Source organism: Rutilus rutilus (assembly GCF_951802725.1).
Source record: "Rutilus rutilus genome assembly, chromosome: 3".
In the NCBI taxonomy this organism is placed as follows: Eukaryota; Metazoa; Chordata; class Actinopteri; order Cypriniformes; family Leuciscidae; genus Rutilus; species Rutilus rutilus.
The window spans coordinates 20,437,351-20,463,016 of record NC_140211.1 but is presented as its reverse complement, the minus strand read 5'-3'; the positions used below and the strand labels follow the sequence as shown (position 1 = coordinate 20,463,016).

At 38.0% G+C, this 25,666-nt stretch overlaps 3 protein-coding genes across 8 annotated transcripts; all 3 read right to left on the bottom strand.

Moving 5' to 3' along the window:
• Window positions 1-285: 285 nt before the first annotated feature.
• ogfod1 (2-oxoglutarate and iron-dependent oxygenase domain containing 1) lies at window positions 286-6,558 on the bottom strand. The gene is made up of 13 exons (XM_084406099.1): window positions 6,324-6,558; window positions 6,018-6,163; window positions 5,898-5,944; window positions 5,718-5,818; window positions 5,497-5,613; window positions 4,906-4,997; window positions 4,643-4,771; window positions 4,420-4,533; window positions 1,609-1,688; window positions 1,223-1,473; window positions 1,025-1,141; window positions 822-880; window positions 286-723 (listed from the first exon to the last, which is right to left on the bottom strand). The coding sequence occupies exons 1-13, from the start codon at window positions 6,478-6,480 to the stop codon at window positions 565-567; spliced, it is 1,569 nt and encodes a 522-aa protein (XP_084262225.1). The 5' UTR covers window positions 6,481-6,558; the 3' UTR covers window positions 286-564.
• A 604-nt stretch (window positions 6,559-7,162) lies between these two features.
• On the bottom strand, window positions 7,163-17,833 carry acd (ACD shelterin complex subunit and telomerase recruitment factor). Of its 2 annotated transcripts, none has more exons than XM_084406037.1 (13): window positions 17,406-17,833; window positions 17,209-17,330; window positions 16,837-16,927; window positions 16,446-16,525; window positions 16,295-16,339; window positions 16,144-16,178; window positions 15,816-15,967; window positions 15,647-15,725; window positions 13,149-13,310; window positions 12,965-13,072; window positions 11,990-12,321; window positions 11,802-11,878; window positions 7,163-7,460 (listed from the first exon to the last, which is right to left on the bottom strand). In XM_084406037.1, the coding sequence occupies exons 1-13, from the start codon at window positions 17,523-17,525 to the stop codon at window positions 7,376-7,378; spliced, it is 1,488 nt and encodes a 495-aa protein (XP_084262163.1). In that variant the 5' UTR covers window positions 17,526-17,833; the 3' UTR covers window positions 7,163-7,375. The 2 variants fall into 2 exon arrangements, with proteins under 2 accessions (XP_084262163.1, XP_084262162.1); XM_084406036.1 differs by having other exon boundaries at window positions 17,427-17,658.
• On the bottom strand, window positions 17,740-25,317 carry vrk3 (VRK serine/threonine kinase 3). Of its 5 annotated transcripts, none has more exons than XM_084406034.1 (16): window positions 25,037-25,317; window positions 23,693-23,800; window positions 23,496-23,609; window positions 23,174-23,275; window positions 22,864-22,959; window positions 22,578-22,712; window positions 22,365-22,420; window positions 22,217-22,283; window positions 22,023-22,104; window positions 21,018-21,120; window positions 20,794-20,886; window positions 20,579-20,711; window positions 20,378-20,495; window positions 18,791-18,849; window positions 18,572-18,704; window positions 17,741-18,203 (listed from the first exon to the last, which is right to left on the bottom strand). In XM_084406034.1, exons 1-16 carry the CDS (start codon window positions 25,197-25,199, stop codon window positions 18,200-18,202), a joined length of 1,566 nt encoding a protein of 521 aa, XP_084262160.1. In that variant the 5' UTR covers window positions 25,200-25,317; the 3' UTR covers window positions 17,741-18,199. The 5 variants fall into 5 exon arrangements, with proteins under 5 accessions (XP_084262161.1, XP_084262160.1, XP_084262157.1 ...); XM_084406031.1 differs by having other exon boundaries at window positions 17,742-18,203; window positions 18,568-18,704; window positions 25,037-25,308; XM_084406032.1 differs by having other exon boundaries at window positions 17,748-18,203; window positions 23,693-23,797; window positions 25,037-25,308.
• Window positions 25,318-25,666: the final 349 nt, after the last annotated feature.

Here is a 25,666-nt window from a genome sequence, read left to right as displayed (position 1 = left end):
CATTGAAGCCCGTTGACTTCACTTGTATGGACAAAAAACAATGAGACATTTGTCAAAATATCTTTTATGTTCCACAGAATAAAGAAGTGCATACAGGTTTAGAATGAAAGGACAGAAGAAAGAAAGTCATAAATGAGGAATGAGAGTGAGTTTTCTTTTTGGTAAACTCTCTAAATTGGAAAAGAATGAAAAAGGAAACGATCACTAATGTTTTTAGACTTTTGGAACTCGCTCGTTATAGTTCTATGGTATAACAAAATGGGCACAATCAAATGAACGCAAATGTCATTATTCAAATGCTTTTTATTAAACATTTATTGACATTAAAGCACAGTTGCTCTTTTAACAACTAAATGATTACATTTCATTTTGAGCATCAAATGTAACAGAATTTTTGTAGTTGGGATTGAAATACTTGCACATTCAAAAATTAATGTGCCTCTTGAATACCAAACTCATGTCTGTGTATATTGAACTCAAATTGATCTGAAATGTAGCCAATGCACTTTGCTTTCACAACTCACATTCAATCAGTCAGCCAGTCAAACATCCGATTTTCTCTCATCATTCATAGTAGTTAAAAGAGAAGTCATAGAAAGCTGTGGTATTCTGGGAAGAAAGGTGGCTGGAGCTGTTATTATTGATATGCTTGATGAACTTGAGGGTGTCTTTGTCTCTGTATACCAGAGCGAGGGAGTTATCTTCAGGATACACTGTGAGGAGCTAAAGAAAACACAGTGTCAACAGAATACAAATCTGCACTAGTCCTGCTGGATCTGCATAAATTATAACAACAAATTGCTCAAATGAAAACAACTTACCTCCTCATCTTCATCATGTGCAATATAGGACGTATATCCCCCAAACTCCGACTTCCAACCTGAAAAAACAGACTGATTTCTGACTCATGCTCTTGCACTTTTTGTTCACTTTTTTTTACCTCAGTCTTTTTAATACAATTCTGATCTCAATCATACTGAAGACACTAATAGTAAAGACGCACATACATATCAAGATTACATACCTGCACAGCCCATGTGAAGCTGCAGATCCAATGCATACTCTCTTTTGACACAGTCATGTAACAACGTATAGTCCCCATGTGCCCAGCGACGCAGTTCTCCTACACAAGTAGGCGGTCCTGCATGAATACAACACATGTAAATCACTGTAGATGTAAAAATGTATCTTTGCAGAAACAACACATGCACACGCTGATCACCTTTGTCTTTCTTCTCAGCTGACGAAGCATCAGCATCAGCACTGGAACCCCCTGCTTGTGTATTTTCCTCTCCATCTCTGTTTTCTGTCTCGCTCTTTCCATCTTCGCTCTCATCCTCGTTGATGCACAGATAGTGTAGACTGAGGCCGGTCAGGTTGGATAAGAGGATGAAGAACGGCTCAGAGGAGAGGAGTTCCCAGCACTCCTGTACACAAGTTGGGAAGCTCTGCATATCAGCACAGCCATAACACCTAAACACAGTGACAGTCATTAGTCCACAGGCATATTAACAAATCACATGACACCACCAGAAAATAAAACAAGAGACAGGAAGAAATTAATAGTTGAAATATTATCACACAAAAGACGGGTGGGTTGGATCTCACCTCTTATTGGGCCGTCCCCTCCTCTCCCACTGGATTTCAGATGACTGCAATGCACTGCGCACCTGCCTCAGTTTCTCCTCCTGAATTCAGGATATTAGCATTATAGATGCATGCAAGTGTATGGAAATATGTAACAGTTTCCCATAAAGACAGATATTCATTCATATGAACAGAGTTTACTATAAGATTCAATTTGCTTTCATTAGTTGATGCCTTTAGTGTCTTAAACTAACAATAAACAACAACATTTAATAATCTAGATTCATGTTCATACTTGTATAATTTATATAAATGTTAAAGTTGCAATGTAACAGAAGTAGAGGCAGATCCTCTGTATTGTGACGTACATCTGAGTGAAAAATTATAGGGAAAAAAAATGAAGGGCTTGGTTCAATCCATTGGTTGTTGATTGTATGGAGGCAGCTCTAAATGCAAGCTTGCGGTCGGTCGTAAGAAAGAGGCGAATTTATTTTTGGACTAAATGATGGAAACCTCGGCATATACAGTGGGGAGAACAAGTATTTGATACACTGCCGATTTTGCAGCTTTTCCCAGTTACAAAGCATGTAGAAGTCTGTAATTTTTACCATAGGTACTCTTCAACTGTGAGTGATGGAATCTAAAACAAAAATCCAGAAAATCACATTGTATGATTTTTAAGTAATTAATTTGCATTTTATTGCATGATATAAGTATTTGATACATCAGAAAAGCAGAACTTAATATCTGGTACAGAAACCTTTGTTTGAAATTACAGAGATCATACGTTTCCTGTAGTTCTTGACCAGGTTTGCACACACTGCTGCAGGGATTTTGGCCCACTCCTCCATACAGACCTTCTCCAGATCCTTCAGGTTTCGGGGCTGTCGCTGGGCAATACGGACTTTCAGCTCCCTCCAAAGATCTTCTATTGGGTTCAGGTCTGGAGACTGGCTAGGCCACTCCAGGACCTTGAGATGCTTTTTACGGAGCCACTCCTTAGTTGCCCTGGCTGTGTGTTTCGGGTCGTTGTCATGCTGGAAGACCCAGCCACGACCCATCTTCAATGCTCTTACTGAGGGAAGGAGGTTGTTGGCCAAGATCTCGCGATACATGGCCCCATCCATCCTCCCCTCAATACGGTGCAGTCGTCCTGTCCCCTTTGCAGAAAAGCATCTCCAAAGAATGTTGTTTCCACCTCCATGCTTCACGGTTGGGAAGGTGTTCTTGGGGTTGTACTCATCTTTCTTCTTCCTCCAAACACGGCGAGTGGAGTTTAGACCAAAAAGCTCTATTTTTGTCTCATCAGACCACATGACCTTCTCCCATTCCTCCTCTGGATCATCCAGATGGTCATTGGCAAACTTCAGATGGGCCTGGACATGCGCTGGCTTGAGCAGGGGGACCTTGCGTGCGCTGCAGGATTTTAATCCATGACGGCGTAGTGTGTTACTAATGGTTTTCTTTGAGACTGTGGTCCCAGCTCTCTTCAGGTCATTGACCAGGTCCTGCCGTGTAGTTCTGGGCTGATCCCTCACCTTCCTCATGATCACTGATGCCCCACGAGGTGAGATATTGCATGGTGCCCCAGACCGAGGGAGATTGACCGTCATCTTGAACTTCTTCCATTTTCTAATAATTGCGCCAACAGTTGTTGCCTTCTCACCAAGCTGCTTGTCTATTGTCCTGTAGCCCATCCCAGCCTTGTGCAGGTCTACAGTTTTATCCCTGATGTTATTACACAGCTCTCTGGTCTTGGCCATTGTGGAGAGGTTGGAGTCTGTTTCATTGAGTGTGTGGACAGGTGTCTTTTATACAGGTAACGAGTTCAAACAGGTGCAGTTAATACAGGTAATGAGTGGAGAACAGAAGGGCTTCTTAAAGAAAAACTAACAGGTCTGTGAGAGCCGGAATTCTTACTGGTTGGTAGGTGATCAAATACTTATGTCATGCAATAAAATGCAAATTCATTATTTAAAAATCATACAATGTGATTTTCTGGATTTTTGTTTTAGATTCTGTCTCTCACAGTTGAAGAATACCTATGATAAAAATTACAGACTTCTACATGCTTTGTAAGTGGGGAAACCTGCAAAATCAGCAGTGCATCAAATACTTGTTCTCCCCACTGTACGTGGAATGAGGTCAAATTTTTTTTTTTTATTAAACGGATGTATGGATGAATAACTCACCATAAGATCAATAACATGCATTTAGAAAATAGATGAATTTCCATTTCATGTTGATAAAAAAAAATAATAATAATAATAATAATTTAACATTAACTTAAATAAAAAAATGCTAATGTTAACAACTTGAAATCGAATTGTGAAGTGTTACCATTAACGGATATGAAAAATAGTAGCATTTTCATTATAATTTAGATCCATCTCTATTGGTATTGTCCATATGGCACAATATAAGAATATTCTTCCATGCAGTGTCTGCAAATGTGACTCTTACATGTGCAAAATTATAAATAAATAACTTAAACACTTAATTATTTAAAACTTACTTGCCTACATGCCTCTAGTGGGATGTCACTAAAATTCACATCTACAGGAATTTCTCATTTCCATTAATTATACATAGACCTCCACAACAGCACAGACAAAAAGGGTCTTATAAAAGCCTCTTCTGTCACAGTTTATTTAAAAGTGTATATATATATATATATATATACACATACACAAACACAAACACACAATTCCTAACCATGTACCAGTGCATAGCCATTCACTGATGTACATTTGTATGTGTACAACTGTTCATTGAATATAATTGAACATTTTTGTGTAATTAATAATTATGATGATGATGATGATGACTAACCTGTAAGAAACTAGGCAAGCAAATCTCTGAATTATCTTCGAATTCCTGCTGTACCCGAGCCTGATAGCGTGGATCCAGGTACATCTCATTCACCCACTCAAATAGCAAACTCTCCTATAATACATAAACACAATGTGCTTCAGACAGAGGATATATAAGTTGAGTCTTGGTCATTTGGCCATGTCACACAACAAAAACACACTGTCACGCTAACTTGACTTACATCTCTGGGGATATGAGTATGACGGGGAACTGGGGGTTCAATGTAGCGTGAGGGCCTTGGAAGGGAAGGGCCATGAAACCATCCACTCAGAGATAAGCGGCACTTCTCCTCAGAAAGAACCTCTGCCACCTAAGCTTGCAGATCATTTCATTAAAAAATCATTTATGTAAATAATTTATGAATGGACATTCAATCAAAATATTAATAAGTACTATAATAGTATAACAAAAAACTAAATTAACATGGTTCTGCTTAGTGCTTACCTGATGGAAGGAGATAGGGGACACTTCAAAAAACACCAGAGAGTTCCAGCAAGGAAGCAGAGACTTGACAACAGTCACTGGCTGACAGTGTTCTGTGAAATATACAGAATAATAATTAGTAAACAAACAAACAAACAATTAACTAAATTAACATTGTCCCCATGCATGATTATGCAATATTTTAAGCTGAATAATACACATTTTTTTCCTGCAAAACATTCTTACTCAGTATTACAAATAACAAAAAATTAAATCAAGATCCATTTACTTGAGAAGCAAAATGACTATTTTCTGAAAAGATCAAAATCAAGTGAGTTTATGCTTAAAAAAAAATAAAAAATAAATAATCTATCTGCAGGTAGTGGGGGCAGAAAAATAAACCTTCTCGTTTTAAGCATAAACTCACCTGATTTTGATCAGTTTGATCTAATTCTTAAGTCATTTTGCTTCTCAAGGAATTATGTCTTGATTTAAGAATCTTTAGATATTTCTACTGGAAAACAAGAAAAAAAACAGAGTAAGAAAATATTTTTTTATGCAGTGTGGGGGCTAAAATGACACTATTTTTGCTTCTTTTTTTTAATCACACACCATCAGTGCTGAACAGGTCCAGTGTCCCTCCATCGTTCACGCCCCAGGGAGGAACAAGATAGAGGATAAATGCAACTCTTCGTCCCTCCAGCTCATCATCGTGACACAGCAAAACATCTGCAAAAAGAGCAGGGAGGGAGAGAGACGTCAAGAAACCCAGCTGCACATCATCTCCACGTCTACACTCCAGTGATTGGTTGAGAAGTTGTTAGATGGTTTACCCGTATGCTCGTACTTGGCACAGGACATATCAACAGTCGTCTCCAGATCCACTTGCAGCACCTCCGACAACCACTCACGAAACTCCCCAAAAATCACAGACCTGAGATCCCAACAAACAACACATGAGTAAAAGTCTTACAGAAACTCTTACACAGAAGCCCACTTGAACTCTGACGTACCTTATTTGCGAGACATGATGTTCTTTTCTCTCTCTCAGATCATCTGACTGCAGAAGAAACAGACTTCAGTACTTGACCATCAGCTTCTTTACAAAATATAAGTATGAATCAGACTGATACCTGTTGAAACTTGTACAAGTCATTTGACTTGCTGTTGAAATTCAGCTGCAGAAGCTCTGCCCGCAGACTCTCCACAAAGCTCTCATTCTGCAGGAAATTAGTGATCTGACAGTGAGGGAAGGGCTCACAATCCAGGTGGATATTCCCTGGACAGAGACCAGAGAAAGGAGGGATTCACAGACATGACAAATAGACAAACCAGTTTGCTTTACCTCTAAAAAACAAATGGATTCTGTTCACAGTAACTATATAAATGACTGTTGAAGTAATGTAAGCTCAATGTGTCACGTGGGTGGGCATACATACCATTAGAGTAGCTCTCTTTCCTCTGCCATGCGTCTGTCATGCATTTCCGGACAGCTTGATCCCTCATATCCGAGTTAATTACCGCCAGTTCACCTCGTTTCTCTTTCTTATTCTTTTTTCCCGTTTCGGAATCATTCTGTCGTTTTTTAGGTGACATGACAAGACCATGAGGGAAATAAACACAGGGGGACTTTTGTTTTCTTTTCCTTTGCTCTTCTTCGTGCGGATTCAGTCAGAGACGCTTTTGGGTTGTTACTGCCCCCCAGGTCAGCTGTGGAACAGGTTCCTCTGAAATTATCATGTCCAAAAAACGATCTATGTATTCAAGTTTTTCGTTTTTAATACCGTTGACTACCAAAAATTGTATTCAATGATCATTCATATCTTTATAACAATGAAAACACTTAAAAATAAGTCATAATAATAAGGGCATGTTTGACTACCTGTGACATACTTAAATGTTCTTTTCCAGTTTTCAGTCACATTGATTCACCATTACTATTACCGATGTAGGTTGTGCATATTCATTGATCCCTCTTCTGTAATGACATTTATTTGTAATAACAAATAATGGTCACAAATATGACCAACAGGTCATCTTTTTTAGATATATAATTTAGTATTAACCTCCATCATTGTGTAAAACAAATCACAATCCTTATTTTATTTTGCAGTTTTGTGTCTTTTGTTTTGGCAGCAGGCCCACCATTCGTTTATTTTTGACAAACCTGTCACAAAGTTTCAGCTTGGTAAAAAGCATTAAGACCATGGCTTAAAAGAGATAAACATGGTTACATAAGTAAAATTGTGATTAAATTATACAAACTGTGACACAGGTCATCATAGTATTTGAATATTAACATTTATTTCAATTGACACCACTGAATTCACTTACACTTGGAAAGCAGCATACATTGACAAAGGGTTTTATGGGGGAAAATCTTTTTTTTGTTTGTTTTTTTTGGATTACATCCAATATTTAAATACAAAAAAACCCTGTTTTGTACAACAAAAAAACTAGCATTGAGTCATTTGAGGTAACAGGTAATTGCTTATGAACCAGCTTTAGCGTTGACATCTGCACAGTCAGATGTCCCCAGATAACGCACCGCCCACTGTATGAGATGCCCTGGGATCCTAGACACACACACACACAAACACACACACACGCACGCACGCACGCACGCACGCACGCACGCACAGAGATAGAAACCAAGAACCAACAAATAGATCTTAGATCAAAAGGGTAACAGTGCTTAGGAAAAAGCTGAAATATTAGAGCTTTAAACCAAACCTAGGTGGGTTTGGTTTTACTCTGCATACTGTACTGCTGCAACCACTGTCTAGCTCAGTGGTTCCCAATTCCAGTCCTCGTGACCCACTGCTCTGCACATTTTGTAGGTCTCTCTTATCTGACACACTCAGTTCAGTTCATGGAGTCTCTCCTAATGAGCTGATGATCTAGTTCAGGTGTGTTAAATAAGGGAGACATACAAAATGTGCAGAGCAGTGGGTCACGAGGACTGGAATTGGGAACCACTGGTCTAGCTAATGCTCAGTTCAGATTTCCTACAGGTGCACAAGAGGTCAAAATTGTTTCCCCCAATCTTGATCTAAAGGCATATACTTTTAGATCAAATACTTAAGGCATTAAAACAGTAAAATTGTGAAATGTTGTTAAAATTTAAAATGAACTATTTTCTATTTTAATATATTATAAAATGTAATTTATTGCTGTGATGGCAAAGCTGAATTTTAGCATCATAGTGTCATATGATCCTTCAGAAATCATGTACAGTGAGGAAAATAAGTATTTGAACACCCTGCTATTTTGCAAGTTCTCCCACTTAGAAATCATGGAGGGGTCTGAAATTGTCATCGTAGGTGCATGTCCACTGTGAGAGACATAATCTAAAATAAAAAAAAATCCAGAAATCACAATGTATGATTTTTTAACTATTTATTTGTATGATACAGCTGCAAATAAGTATTTGAACACCTGAGAAAATCAATGTTAATATTTGGTACAGTAGCCTTTGTTTGCAATTACAGAGGTCAAACGTAGTGATGGGGACGAGACCGCCTATGCCGAGTCCGAGTCAAGACCGAGTCTTTGAAGGGTCGAGTCCGAGTCGAGACCGAGTCCGTTGGTTTTCAAATTCAGTCGAGTCCGAGTCAAGACCGAGTCTTTGAAGGGTCGAGTCCGAGTCGAGACCGAGTCCGTTGGTTAACATGGGAGGATTTGAACTTGAAACACAGAGTGTACTGACGCCTTTCCGTGGTTAAAACAACATTGCTTCTTATGTTTGTTCATGTTTATTTGAGGCTATAAATTAACTAGAAGGAAGAGATGATCGGTTCACGAGCAGCTTGCCTTTAACTGATGCTCTACAGCGATCTGTCACTACACATTTAAGAGCCACAAAACGGTATTTATTGTTTAAATTTCTTTTAAAAAATGACCAAGTTTGAAAGGCGAGACTTTGTTTAATATGTTTAATATCAAAAGTAACCGAAAAGTAACCTGGTCTGTCCTGTCTGTCAGCGTGTTGTCAGTCTCCTCTCTGCTCCGCGATGTATTTTTCACTGCGTGAGAACATGGTGTGGCGTGAGAACGGTGTAGCTTGTCGGACATAGCGACAGTAACTAAGGGGGGCGGGTCTTTGCGAACAGTCAATTAAAATTTTCTAGTGGTATGTATTCTAGTGGACTAGTGATGGGACGAGACCGCCTATGCCGAGTCCGAGTCAAGACCGAGTCTTTGAAGGGTCGAGTCCGAGTCAAGACCGAGTCTTTGTAAGAACAAGTCCGAGTCGAGTCCGAGAAAGCAGAAATCGGTCTCGAGACCGGACTCGAGTCCGAGACCGGACTCGAGTACTACATCACTAAACGTTTCCTGTAGTTTTTCACCAGGTTTGCACACACTGCAGGAGGGATTTTGGCCCACTCCTCCACACAGATCTTCTCTAGATCAGTCAGGTTTCTGGGCTGTCACTGAGAAACACAGAGTTTGAGCTCCCTCCAAAGATTCTCTATTGGGTTTAGGTCTGGAGACTGGCTAGGCCACGCCAGAACCTTGATATGCTTCTTACAGAGCCACTCCTTGGTTATCCTGGCTGTGTGCTTCGGGTCATTGTCATGTTGGAAGACCCAGCCTCGACCCATCTTCAATGCTCTAACTGAGGGAAGGAGGTTGTTCCCCAAAATCTTGCAATACATGGCCCCGGTCATCCTCTCCTTAATACAGTGCAGTCGCCCTGTCCCATGTGCAGAAAAACACCCCCAAAGCATGATGCTACCACCCCCATGCTTCACAGTAGGGATGGTGTTCTTGGGATGGTACTCATCATTCTTCTTCCTCCAAACACGTTTAGTGGAATTACGACCAAAAAGTTATATTTTGGTCTCATCTGACCACATGACTTTCTCCCATGACTCCTCTGGATCATCCAAATGGTCATTGGCAAACTTAAGACGGGCCTTGACACGTGCTGGTTTAAGCAGGGGAACCTTCCGTGCCATGCATGATTTCAAACCATGACGTCTTAGTGTATTACCAACAGTAACCTTGGAAACGGTGGTCCCAGCTCTTTTCAGGTCATTGACCAGCTCCTCCCGTGTAGTTCTGGGCTGATTTCTCACCTTTCTTAGGATCATTGAGACCCCACGAGGTGAGATCTTGCATGGGGCCCCAGTCCGAGGGAGATTGACAGTCATGTTTAGCTTCTTCCATTTTCTAATGATTGCTCCAACAGTGGACCTTTTTTCACCAAGCTGCTTGGCAATTTCCCCGTAGCCCTTTCCAGCCTTGTGGAGGTGTACAATTTTGTCTCTAGTGTCTTTGGACAGCTCTTTGGTCTTGGCCATGTTAGTAGTTGGATTCTTACTGATTGTATGGGGTGGACAGGTGTCTTTATGCAGCTAACGACCTCAAACAGGTGCATCTAATTTAGGATAATAAATGGAGTGGAGGTGGACATTTTAAAGGCAGACTAACAGGTCTTTGAGGGTCAGAATTCTAGCTGATAGACAGGTGTTCAAATACTTATTTGCAGCTGTATCATACAAATAAATAGTTAAAAAATCATATATTGTGATTTCTGGATTTTTTTTTTTAGATTATGTCTCTCACAGTGGACATGCACCTACGATGACAATTTCAGACCCCTCCATGATTTCCAAGTGGGAGAACTTGCAAAATAGCAGGGTGTTCAAATACTTATTTTCCTCACTGTATATCAATCATATATATATATATATATATATTATAAAAAATAGGATGTGATGGGTCACGTCATGTGTGGCAGGTCTTAAAATGTGTCATTAATATTAATCAAAGAACAAAAGACAAAAAAATAAAAATAATCACTGCTCTTGACGATATAACTTTTGTAGCTTTAATAAGGATTAATCAATATTCAATTTATAATTTATGTAGTTATAATTTATGCTGTGCAGTGTTTGATCATTCAATTTCTGTATATTTACCTGTTAGACCTACATGAAAATCTTAAAACATTGTTTACAAGGTTACATGGGTCAAAAACAATATGTGATATTTATTACAATAGGTTTATGTGAAGATTGTTTTAAGTTCACTTAAATTTAAAATTGTTATATTTTTTAAAGCCTATTAAATGTTAAAATTAATAGCTTTCAATTATACTGTAATGTTAAATGGCAATAATTAATGGCTAAAATTGAGAAACAAATCCATTTACTAGAGATATCAGTATCAGTGATACTGGCCTTTATTCAGAGTGCTTCGTAAAAAGATGCCATTAAACACATTTTTTAAATATACTGTCTATGTTTTTTCTACATTATTTTGGAGATTCAATGTGAAAAGATAAAAAAAAAAAATATGAAAACCGTTAGTGTTAGGTGCGATTAATCGCTGAAAAATGTGCAAATAGTTATTTTTATATAAATTAATATTACATTTTTAATCGATTAACAACACACATTTTATATATATACAGTGCAATGCATAAGTGAATACACCCATGCTAAAGTTGACTAAAAAGAGGAATAAAAAATCATATTTTGGAAATTGAACTTAATGCCTTAATTAAAAATAAAAATCTGCCTGCCTCTATGGGAATTTAACATAGGGGTGTACTCACTTATGCACCATGTATTTTAAGGAAGAACATTTATTTATTTACGATACATTATTCATTCACAAAGAAAATTGGTGTCCTTAAAGGTTGGATTTTTCCTAATTTTTTTAATTAAGGCATTAAGTTCAATTTCCAAAATATGATTTTTTATTCCTCTTTTTAGTCAACTTTAGCATGGGTGTATTCACTTATGCATAGCACTGTATATATATATAAAGGCAGACTAACATATATACATATATATACACACACTTTTTTATTTTTTTACTGTACTACACTGCAAGACAAAGTCCTTAGATCATTGCCCATCACATAAAAACCATATTATAATCATTATGTCTCAGGTCACACTCACTGGAAATGGGCGAGGGCTGTGGTAACCTGAGGCTGTGGACAATACAAATAGGAAAAAGGCGTTCCATCCGAGTGCACCTGAAACGGGGCAGTTGGGACAATGTAGCAACATTTCTGATGCAATACACAGCATTAATCATATATTATGCAAGAATACAGCAAAATATAATTAATACCATTTCCACTCACTTTGGTGGCTTTGGTGGGTGGAGACGCTGAGGGGTTTTGGCTGGCGCCTGGAGACACTAGGGGCCTCTGTTCAGAGGGTGGGGCTGTATTGTGGACAAGCCACGAGGGAGGACTCACCGCACGTTCTCTGTCATGCTCCTGACTGGGGTCTCTGATAGACTTACCAGTCGAGAGGGATGGACTAAACTGGGTCGGCTTGGGTCTCTGACTGAGCGTAATCCCGTCTACCGACATCCCTCCTGAGTTCTGCTTCGAGAACTGGTTTTGGGTGCTTGTTGCTATAGGCAACGAGGGGACTTCCTTTAAAAGCGATTGACTTTCCAGCTCTGGGTCTGTATCAGTACAAAAATAAGTTAAGTTAAACATAGTTGTCCATTCTGTTTGTCACAGAGCAGAACTGACTGACTGACTGTATTATCCATAAATACAGCCACATAAATTTACACATTAACACAAAAATAGAATTTAATAAAATTAACTACATAATTCCTTGACAAGCACCACAAAATCAAAATTGACAATTTTTTTTATGGAATATTGCAGTATTTATTATAAATGATTTATCCCAAGCACATCTCATGTGCTCAAATAATCTTTAAACAAAATAACTTCGCCTCCCTTATGCAGCGTCATCTCTTCTCTGATGACGAGGGCGGGACAACCTGTCACTCACATGAGATCACAGCAATAGTAAAACACAATGATCCAATCAATTCCCGCTGGACGAAATGAAGTCCCGCCCTACATTTTTCTTGTTTGAGAAGCTGTTTCACTCAGATATTCGTCACAATAGGTAAAAAAAAAGATGATCACAACTTCCATTTCATGCTGACTTTAATTAAAAAAAATACAAAAAGTCCTGGAGTGCATGTTGTTTACGTTCAGTGATATTATCGGCCTGGTTAGTCATTTCACAATTAAAATGATGTCCTGTTATTCTGTGTATGTTAAACATTTGCATAAAGAGGAAATTACCATTTGAGTCTGAAGTGGAACATCTAGCTAACAGAGCTGGCTCTTGTGTGTACATATCCCATGGGCTCTCTGCATCCCCAGACAGCTCCCCTGTACCACACAAAACCTCTGGGAGAAGGAGGGATGAGTTTAACAACACATCATCTACCTAGAACAGCACTGACTTTCTTTTGTAAACTCTCACCTGGTCTTGTGTGTATCAGAGTAGACTGTCCTTCATCTGGACATGAGCCAATTATATTGTCCTGAGCGGCCACTGTTTGGTTTGCAATCGATGTGCTGGTTGGATGCGATTCTTCAGGGGGCGGGGCCAAGCCATTTGGTGTCTCACTCTCACTACCTGCACCTGCGACAAAAACACATATGCATAGTGCGCCACATGCACGGTAAAATCTGGTCGAATGCCCAAAGGGTTGTCATGGAAAAAAAGCAATTAATGACCGTGTTGAATGGAACTATTTTTTTCAGGTCTTAGGAAAATTCGGATTTGGCCCTACTTTTGTCTCTTGCATTAACATTTTATATGCGGCCCCTAAAAGCTTCTGTACGTACTAATAATGTTCTTTCAGAGTATTTCAAACTAGACAGGTTCGTCCCCTTTCCCCCTTGTTATTTGCCATAGCCAATGAACCCCTAGCAATTGCCCTACGGTCCAGTGCACAGGTCTGTGGTATCACCCGTGCAGGTATAGTGCATAAGGTCTCTTTATATGTCTATTATATTTCTATTCTAGATGTCTTTAGTAGTTTCTCAGGATACAAACTACATTTCTCTAAAAGTGAACTGTTCCCATTGAACTTATCTTCCCTTCAGATTTCAGATTCAGATTTTCAATTCAAGGTTGTCAGAAATCGTTTTAAATACCTGGGGATTCAGGTGACCCGTAAATACTCTGACCTGTTCAAAGCCAACATTAGTCCTCTCTATAATCATGTTAAGTCTCTCTTCATGTCCTGGAAATGTCTCCCTCTTTCTTTGATAGGAAGGGTGAATATCATCAAAATGAATGTACTTCCTACATTTTTATATCTTTTCCAATGCCTTCCTATATTTATTCCAAAATCCTTTTTCACAGTTTTGCAACGGAATATTTCTTCTTTCATATGGAATAAGTCCAAACGAATTAATCAAAATCATCTTATGAAACCAAAGTGTTTGGGTGGCCTGGCTCTGGCAAATTTTCAAACCTATATTATTGGGCAGCAAACATTAGGAATCTGTTATATTGGGTGCAACAGGATTTGCAATTAAAGAAGTCTCAGTGGGTACTATTGGAAGTTTAACATCCTTATTATGTGTACAAATTCCCTTTAAGCATACCACTTTAGTTTAAAAAAAAAACAGTTGTTAAACATTCATTAAGGATTTGGTCTCAATTACGTTTAGCATTAGACCTTAAAGACCCTTATAGTACCTGTTTGCAATATATAATTTCCACCCTCTTTGATGGATGGGGCTTGTAATATTTGGAGGGAACTATGGCCTATCTACAGTTGATCAACTATACATAGATAACAATTTTGCATCCTTTACGCAACTTCAAGAAAAATGTCACCAACCCAGCTCCCATCTATTTAGATACGTTCAGATGCGGAACTTTATTCGTAGGCAGCTTTCGAACTTTCCCTTTTTGCCAACTAAAAATATACTTGATATATTAGACCTTCATACATCTTTGAAAGGGGTTATTTCTCAAATCTTTACTATAATCCACACAAAACAGTCCCCCTCAATGCGTCCAGTGAAGGCGCTCTGGTCGGAGGAACTGAATTTGACGCTGGAGGAAAATATTTGGGATCTAATTCTTACCCATCATCTATAAATGCTAGGCACACCCTCATTCAATTCAAGGTAGTGCACAGAGTCCATTGGTCTAGAACTAAATTAAACTAAATATTCCCTGATCTCGACCCAACCTGCCTTCCCTGCACAACTGAACCAGCCACGTTATCACATTCTTTCTGGTCTTGCCTGAAACTGTCTGATTTTTGGCGGAAAGTCTTCAGGTGCTTTTCTGTTATTTTTTCTTTACCCATAAACAGTGTTGTAACACAGTAACATAGACCCATTAACAGTATTGTAACACAGTAACATAGACCCATAAACAATATTGTTTGGTATCTTGCCAGAATCTGTTAATTTAAATACATTGCAGGCTGACAGTGTAGCCTTTGCAACTCTACTGGCTAGGCGACTTATTCTTATGAATCGGAAGACATCAGCTCCCCCTCCTTACCGCCATTGGGTTTTTGACCTTTTGTGCGCTCTCAAGATGTAAAAGATTCGGTTCGCAATGAAACAAAAGCCAAAACTTTTCCTGAAAGTCTGGAGCCCTTTTCTGGAATATTTTAAGGAGCCAACAACCACTTAATTTTTACTAATTAATTATATGTTTTACTTAATTTTTTTAATTATTATTATAAAACATAATATTTAATTCCTATTTGATTTTTTTTTTGTGTGTGTGTGTGTGTGTATAACTATACTTGCCTGCTGTTTTCTTTTTTTAATCTGAATTAATGTACGTTATATGTATATATGTATCTATATTATTTATACTATATTACACGGTATTGTTACTTTCTGTCAGACCTAAGATGAACCAAATAAAAAGGGGTGGGAAAAAAGGGTAAAAAAGAAAAGAAAAAAGAAAAAAGCAATTAATTAGGCAGCAGACAGTACTGGGATCAGCTGTTATCAACTCCCTCTGTTCCTCCGGGATGAGAAGAAAAGGCACAGGGACAATGAACTGCTCCTGTCCCTGGAAAAAACACACACACACACACACACGTAATGAAAATTTGTCTGGTCAACAGCTGGTGCCTTTAAGTTGCCAAGGAAGCAGCCTTACCCTCCAGTGAAGCCTCTCTCGGTGCCAGTGAGTTGGTGTCGCCACACTTGGACAGTATGTTGCAGACATGGTTATTTTCTCCGTTGCATCATTCAGAATATTTATTATAATGTCATTGTGCCACACCTCCAATAGAGACGAGAGCGAGACCCCTGGGAAATTAGGTACATAATGCACATCTTTATCGTTTCTGTGAAGCAGCATGTGTTTTCTTTATAAACGATATTAAGAATCCAAATTACAGGTATTTACAGTTCAGTGCAAGAGGTGTGTGTGTATATGCAAGCTATTCGAAGAAAGACAAAGAGAAATAGTGTTTGACACCTACCAGAGGATGAACTTACAGAACCCTCCCTGTGGGATCTGACAGAGAGCAATACAATTAACACTAACTGTTAAACACATAATCTTAAAAACACACTGCAGTTCTGTGTATCATGTACGTGTTCACGCATGCTGTATAAATAAGGTCAACACACCTCCAAGTCTTTATGATCTGATCTCTGACTGATGAGAGAGTTGTACTGAAAGATAATGAAAGACGAATAGAGATTAACAATAGTTAAATAAATGAAAATGAGTGCAGTTAGGACACATCATTGCACATGCTTAGAGAGATCAGTGACTTGCCAGCTAGGGGGTTGTTGGCGCTTTGAAGCGATGCATATGGTGTTCATTTGATTGACTTTCAAGTAAAACTGGCAAGATGCCTAAAAAAAACAAAGAGGAAACATGTAAACATCTAATACATAAAGATTTCTGATTTCTTTGTTTGGAATCAAGCCAACAACATTCAAATAAACTCTACATTTGGTAGCATCAGTTATTGTTTTAATTTGCTTTATTCATTCATATTTAATATTGCATTAATTTACATGACTTTTCTAGACCAGACATGAATTAATATTATAGGCCGTGTTTATGCATTATATATCAGTTTATCCCTGGAGCATGCCAAAGCATCAGCACTCAAACGTAAAATGTTTAGAGGTTGGAACCAAAAGATGGACATATAACATACCAGATCAGGGTTCATGTCGAAGTTCAGCTCAAAGCTGCGTACATACACAATAGCATTGTTCAGGCATGTAAAGGTCTCCATCTCCTCCAAGCTGAAGAAAGAGAGACCAAAACTCTGACAGTCATTTTTTTATTTGGATTTAATTACTATCATTACACTGAGACTTAAAGTAGTGTCTGCTGATCTCTAATATTCACTTCTGCTGCATTTACAAAAATGCAAGCCAGCAGTTAATAGGCTACAGGCAGAAGATCAGAGCCCTAAACTTGAGCTTATTTCAGCATGATTTTCACTGGTTGATGAGTTGGATAAAAACAGGGGCTCAGGTGTGTAGTGAGTGGTGTCATAACAGAGGATTAATAGGTCCCTCACTCCTGCAGACGCTCCCATGCGGCTTCGCTCAGCACAGCGGGAATGACAGCGCTCCCATCGGACAGGAACAGCATACAGGCATCTGTGCGCTCCGTCCGCTGCGAGTCTGTTAAATCACACACCTAACCAACACACACCCGCAAGTTTAGTACTGACACGACATTCTACATATGTGATGCCCCATAAAAACTACTTACGCCGACAACGTTTGCTTTTACCGTCGTTTCACACTGGCTTTGGCCGTAGTTTTGGATGAGTTTCTCGATCCACGGCTCCAGCTCCGCCATTCGGCGACGTTTTATCTTTGGTGGATTCATTGCTAAACTCGTGTATCTTCCACTAGTGTAAATGTAATAAAAGAATTCAAACGGTTAAACTCTTCGCGCCCCCTTATTGAACATTGATACTTTATTTTCGTTCCGTGTAGAAAATTAGACCAGGCGATTTGGGTTCCGTTACAATCATGTAGATTCGCATCGTTGGTGCCACCCTGCGGTATTTGTGCGCAATGATCAAAAATAAAAAGATAATCAAGGTTTTGGGTACTGCTGTTTATTATTTTTTTTAGCAAGGTACGATACAACTTATGAAAACCTGAGAAAAAAATTGGAAAAATATTTCACTTACAACATGAACATGTCCTTTTCCTAAAGTAAATTTGAAATTGATGGATTGAAATGATTGGATTGATGGTTGCAGTATATCAAGACCAGGGAGAAATTATTTGTATAAAAAACAAACAAAAATAAAAAATAAAAACGTGAGGTTACCCTTACAACTAAACATTGCTTATTTCAAAATGTTAAAAGACAATGATGAAATAAATCATTGATTAAAACTCAGTCTATGAGAGCAAACAAGCATGCAAAGTTTGCACTGTAATACAATCACCACAATAAAAGTAGCTTTTAAAAACATAAAAGCTTTCTTAAACATTCCATAAAATAACCAAAGCCACATTCCACACCTATTAATTCTTCTCATTATGGTTTCACCTGTGAAAAAAAGAAAAAGAAAAAAGTAAGACTGAGATTTCAGCTACCTAGCTGGCTGTCAGCATGAATACAAGTTACCGACTTGGAAGTTGCACATGAACGCATCTTTAAATCGTAATTACAACTGTAAATTTCCCAGTAATGAGGACTAAAAACTTGCTGACATGGCGAAGAGGACAATTTCAGCAGTGTTGTGATCATTTATTTTTCAATATTGTAATCATTTTTGTATTTTTACAGCTGTTGCAGTTTTGAAATATGTGAGAATGAAACAGTTTCATATTCATGCCAACAATAAAGCACTTGAAATGTGACACCCATAATAATCCTGTAGTAGTTGTTTAAATATGGGAATAGATGTTACCTACAGATTCAGTGATTCCTTCAGACTCCCACCCATTTTCTGTAAGCTCTCATGAAGTCCAGCTTTCAGAAGTGCATAATCTGGTTTCTCGGTATACTGAAGGGTCATCACAGTAGACAGGTATTCTTGTAATGCACCTAAATTGCACAAAAACATATTACATACATACCTTCACTGGTATTAAAAACATGAGGATGATTAAAATAGAAAAATGAATGCTCACTTGAAGCTTTCTTCTGTTTGTAGCAGCAACTCAGAAGTCCAGGGATATCAGAAATATACCTGTAGGCAGGCAGAAAACATATTACACATAGAAGAACATTGACATAACTGCACCCTTTCCTCTGTAGCACCAGGCATTAGGTTTTCATTCATGGAAATTGTGTTCCTTTTATGATTCAAAATGCATGCGATATAGATTAAGTTGAGTAGTCATTTATCAGACACTTGTATTTGAAGTGTCTGAAGGTACATTCATTGAAGAGACAGTTCACCTGGAGTAAAGCACCTTGTCCAGAGCTCACGGCTCTTTCCTTGTGGGGATCAAACTAGCAACCTTCTTTTTTAATTTAGTCACCGAGATGCTTTTATTTCGAAGTGACTTATAAATGAGAAACATCACAAGCAATTCTTCATAAAAGAGCCAACAATATCCACAGCACAGCAAACACAAGTTTCAGGAGTAAGCTAAAGAAAGCATAGATATGTATGTGGATGACACATTCAAAAGCTTGAAATGGGTCTTGGAACGGTCAACATTTCAGAATCATCTTCAGTTTTCAAAATCTTCTGCTTAAGTCTGTTGTACATCTTGAGTGTTGAGTGATGCTCTTGAGTGTTCACAGACCGGCTTTGACCGTTCCAATATGGTGGATGGCTTATGAACCTCTAATGAGGCATCTCTATACCTATTTGCAGAAGCAGTATAAAAAATTATTTATTATTATTATTATTATTATTATTAATATTTTTTAGGCAATGTCTTTATGATTGGTACTAGGGGATACTATGTTGACAGAAAAATTCTAAGAAAAGATAAAATAAAAAAAATGGCAAGTGTCTTAGACTGTCTTAACAACTGGTCTGACCAAGGGGTCTATAAAGGGTCTTAAAGGGTCTATGTAAGAATTTTCATTTTCATCCCTTTTCTGATTGCCAATGTGTGAACAACAGCTTGTAACGAACCTTTAAAAAAATGAGACCTTCCCCAGCTTCCTAGGGTTTCTACTATGAACACCTGCAGACAGATTTTTATGTGAAGAAGTCGGGCTGGTTTCACTCGAAAAACCAAAGGATGTGATGGTTACGCACACTCCTGAAAGCCTTTCTTTTGTTCGATGACACATGAAATAATTGCTTATACAATATTCAGGATAATGCAGAAATAGCCATTCTGTACTGTAAGGTCAATCTGTCATGCAATGAAAAGGGATTAATTCAAACTGCAGTCTCACAGAGCCAAATCTATATAGTCTCAAATATACTTTATAATCAAACCATCATAACAGTGTAATTTTAATCACCTATCGACATATGTCTGATGAATTGCAGAGCTGGTGCAAACATATCCATATCACTATGATCAGATGCTTTCTTAACGGCTGCTTTCTCACCGCTGTCATTTTTGTTGCGCGTTTTTGTTTTTGAGAGGAAAGTGCAGCACATATTTACAATTCATCTAAACGTCGCTCTCAGTAGCGTCAGGATGTTCGTTGACAGTATTTTGCTGCAAAGTTATTACCAACTTCCTTTTACCTTTAAGCAAAGAACAAAAAAAAAAACTTTTCCATGATTTCGCGGTTTTGCTTACCTCTCCTTCTCTGCAGCAACAGAGCTTGTGTGAGAGATGTGACTCCAGGGTAGTGAGCCTGTCAGCCAACACAGCATACAGTAACCCAGAGACTGCAGGTCACTGCGACAAGAGGGACCTGCAAAACACCCACAGACATGCAAATTAGACTCGCTTCTGCCATGGATAATGTAAATAATGCAATGAACAACTGACGCTCACCAGCCCCCTTGTGAGAATCCACGCTGATGAAGTTGATGTTACCCTGGTGAGCGGTGCGGCTACCCTGTCGGTACTCCACGTGCTTTCCACCAGGGCAAAACCTAAACGCGTGACCAAAGCCAGACAAGAAAACCTACAAAACACAACAAACACTTTAATGTTTGAATGATATATAAAGCATTCACGTTCAGTTCATAAGAGACATGCTTACTGACCTCTGTGTCACTGTCAGTGTTGATGTAAATATTTCCTGCATGAATGTCTGCATGGGCATATTCCTTCTCGTGGACAAATTCAAGTGCATCCAACTACAAAACACATACACATCCTATATATATATATATATATATATATATATATATTGCCGTTTCATAGAGAATGGCATAGCTAGGGCATTAACAACAAATCTGAGAGTGAAGTCGTTCAATGGTACACTCACTAGTCGTAGCGCAAGCTGAAGAACAGCTTTCTCAGAGAGAGAGCCGGTGCCTTCATCTATGGCTGTCTGCAGTGGTTCGCCCATGCTGGGAAAAACTAAAAACCTACAGGGATTACAAGTGTATACGGATACAATTAGATCCCACAATGAGGTCATTGTTATTGAACTGTTTTTATCTTTACATACAATCTTTCAATGCGTTGCTCTGCGCTCATGATACAAGACTATGGAAATCAGTGAAATGCAAAGCAACAACCAAAGACATCAGTCTGCACGTGTACATAGACTAACATTAAGAACAGTAGATGGGGTGCGGAAACGTTTTGCATGCGAATACATCTCCCACTGTTTCATCGGACAAACTGACAATTTGATTGCAAAATGAACTGATGTTGACTAAAGGACAATGTTAAGTCTGTGTTCAATGATATGGAAATATAATAAACAATATATTGGCTTCTAAACCATTTTTGTAATGGCAAATCAATTTTTACTAGTCTGCCAGAATGTTGAAATATCTTCACTTGGAGGCTTTTCTCACTATGTATTGACATCTGTGATTATATTTGCACTTCCATTCAAATGTTTGGGGACAGTAACATTTTTGTTTGTTTTTAAAAGAAGTATTTTTTGCTCACATTTATTCAATCAAAAATACAGAAACAGTAATATTGTGAAATATTATTGCAATTTAAAAATACCTTTTCGAATAGAAAACATGACATGAAAAACATGAATTTTCAGCATCATTACTCCAGTCTTCAGTGTCACATGATCCTTCAGAAATCATCCTAATATGCTGATTTGGCACTCATTTCTCATTTTGAAACATTTTTTATTATTATCAATGTTAAAAAACAGTTGCGCTGCCTAAGATGTTTGTGGAAACCGTGAAACTTTTTACAATTTTTATTCTTTGATAAATAAAAGGTTCAATTTAATGCATCCCTGCTTATTACAAGTATATATATTTTTTTTAATGGTAGTGTAGTATAATATACATACCTAGATGCTTCATGGAGACCAAATCCTACACATGATGGAATCCCAAGGAAGTCCAATTTGCGCAATTTCAACCATTTCTCCACTATTGGCAAAGAAAAAGAAAGAAAGGGTTACACTTTATATTAAGGTGGCGTAGTTATATTATACTTACACTAGTTTTTGATATATCCGTCGCCAGTTCTAAAATAGCTGACCTGCATCAGGTTTGGCTGCTCTCAGATGGAAGTTCTGCTCATTGAACAGGTGTCCTTCTTTAGCACCCTGAAGAAGACAACCTAAAGTTATCAGGGCCTTCCTCATTTCCTTCCTACATTGGCTACATTTTGTGAACACAACACTCACCAGTCTCAAGACGTATTTGCATTCATTTGAGTCTGCGTGCTGATTTGCCTGGCACACTAGATTAAACAGACAATATTAAGATGCATAAGTCACATTTATTGCATCGCTGTTATCTTGGTCTAAACTATCTGAGGAAAAATGATCAAAGGATTTAAGATGCACAGATGGATACATTAATGTGGAGCGTAGGGATTTGATAGTCAAATATCGTACCTGCATATGTCAGATCTAATTCTGTTTGCCACAGAAGTTCAACCAGCTTCCACTTTTTGCTTGACTGGTCACACACCACCAGACCCTCCTGGACCGGCTCCACGATGCACACGCGCTTCTTGCCTTTGCATTTAGCTAAAAACCCAAATAATAACAACATGATGCTATCTGGCAATTTTGTATGAAACACAGTAAAGAAATGTGATGTAATCACTTTTAGATATCATATCATGTATTATTTTTCAATGTAAATTTAGCAGTTTTCCCTCTATACAGTGCATCTTACATGGGCTTTGAATAACTGGAGACGTTTGCTTTGCCGCCTCGTCTTTAACCTGGGGGGAAGCCTTACATTTTCGAGGTGACATCGAATGCATCTTATCTGAAATAATGCAGCACACAAAATACTTCACAACACACTAATAAAAATCTGTGAATATAAATATACAATTTATTTACAATAGTGTGCAAAATTATTAATAATGCAGTCATATTTGCAATTCACTATATGACCAAGCAAGAAAAGCGGCTATAAAAAGATACCAAATCTAAATTTAAAGACTACATCCAGAGTTTCCCAGTACACGGCATCTCACCTGGAGTTTGAAGTGTAACCGAACATGTTTGCTTCACCTCCTCTTGTGCTTTAAACTGGGGGGATGCCTTTCCTTTCCCAGGAGATGTCAAAGACTTCTTACCTGGAATAAAGCAAAAGTTTTTCACACAAAATCCCACAACAATTAATGTTATAGCGCTTTTGATTTGCATTTAGCAGAAAACTTCTATACAAGTAATAATAATATGAAAGTTTTTTATGTTTACTCTGTGAAATAACATGACCATCCGCTCCATTACATTTGGCTATAATAAAACATACTATTTTATATAGTCTAGCGATTTACAGTATAGTGTGTCTACCTGGGGTTTGAGCTACTATGGACAATGTTTTCTTTGTCACTTCTTTCTCCTCTTTAACCAGGGGGGATGCCTTTCGCTTTCGAGAAGATGGCAAAGACGGCAAAGACTTCTGATCTGAAATAAAGCAGTCGTCTTTCACAAAAATCATATCAAGTCTACAAAGCCCTTGTCTTTACTACAGAAACACTCAGACACACCTATACAGTCCATGGCTGTGCTACTCGAGGTCTTTCGTCGCGTCGAACGCAAAGGTGGGCGAATCAGTGCAGATTGTGATTGTGAGAAGTCTTCAGCAGAATCTACTACTACAAAAAAAGTGGATTACTGTGTTGCAATTATGCATTTAAAAGCAGCAACTGGGGTCAGAAAAGGAGGCTCAGTCAGGTGGAAAATACATAAATGAACATGTATTATGCATAAACTACCATTCAAAAGTTTGGGGTTGGAAGATTTTTTAATGTTATTGAAACTAAGTCTATTATGCCTGCATCACCAAGCCTGCATTTATTTGATCAAAAATACAATAAAAACAGTCATATTGTGAAATATTACAACAATTAAGAAAAAAACTTTATTTATAATAAAGTTATAAATATTTTAAATGAAAAAAAGAGCCTAACTTTCAGCAGTCATTACTCCACTCTTCAGTGTCACAGGATTCTTAAGAAATCATTCTAATATGCTGATTTGGTGGCTCAAGAAACATTTCTGATTATCAATGCTGATGGTTGAGCAGCTTAATAATTTAGTGGAAATGGACCACTTTTTTCAGGTTCTTTTAAAGAATAGAAGGTTCAACAGAACATTTATTTGAACTGTAAATATTTTGTCATATTATAAATATCTTTAATCCCAGTTAGCCTAATCCCAGTCCCATTCTGATCAATTTAATGCATCCCTGCTAAATAAAAGTATTAATTTCAACAACAGAACATTTTTACTGACCCCAAACTTTTTAGTGCATTAAACCCGTCTGCTAGTAGTAAAAGAGACCATCATGTGATTTACTAAAAACAACAACAAGCAGCAATATTTTATCTCAGGGTTATTGATTAGGCTACTTTGAGAGAGCCAGTTTATCTTTGGTTAACCGATATCATAAAAGATGTAGCGTATAGATGACACAGACAATCATTCAATTAAATGCTGATATTACATCAAACCCACTTTGAAACCCATTACTACTAGACAACTCTACTTTTAGCTCCCCCTGCCACGCAAAGATTTTACCCCTACAACAGATTAACAGTGTTCAGCTCAACTGCAAAACCATGGTGTCACCTGAACTCACATGAATAAATATTTTTGTTTTGTAGACTATGTTATGTAAGTTATGTATTTCAGAATTGACGACGACATGAATCTAAGTTACTTAAGACGTCGTTACCGCATGGTATGACCATTTGGTTTTCTTATTTAGCCTCTATGCTTTTCTATATTTAATCAGCTTGTTCTGCCTCTTTGATCAGCGAATTGTAGTCCTTTCAGAAACCTATCGAATAAATGTAATAAAAATAAGGTTGAACTAAACCCATATTTACCTTCCATGGCGCTCAAAGACGAAAGCACAGAGTTAGGATATGGTTCGGATGACTGTGAAGTTACAGCTTCTGTTGCGTCTTCTGGGAGTCTCCCACCACATGAAGGACAGAATTTGAACCCGGACTGTAACTTTGAACCACACTGAGGACAGAAATTCAGCATTTTGACGGCAAATTAGACGCGGTGGGTGGAAATGCTCCTCGGCAAAATGTTGTGACTGTCGAATTAACCTTCTGCAGACATGTTGTAACTGACACAAATCACGTGATCGTTAGCAGTTGACGTTTTACGGCAAGTTACAAGGGCCATAATTCACGATTTTCACATTTTCTTAATATGAAAGAGCAGCAATATATTGAAATGGCTCGTGCTTCCTTTTCTAATTTTATTGCTGCTGAAAATGAGACATTCTAAGGCCAAGACTAAATTAAAAAAACGGTAATAATTTCCAACATAGTTTTGACTACAATGAAAATTGCTGTTTACTCACGTTCATACTGCTCATACAAACCTATGACTGTCTTTCTCCTGCCGAACACAAAATATATGTTTAAATCAGTTTTGGTAACCACTAACTTCCACTGTATGGACAAAAAAAAAAAAAAAAAAAAAAAAAATTCCTTTTGTTT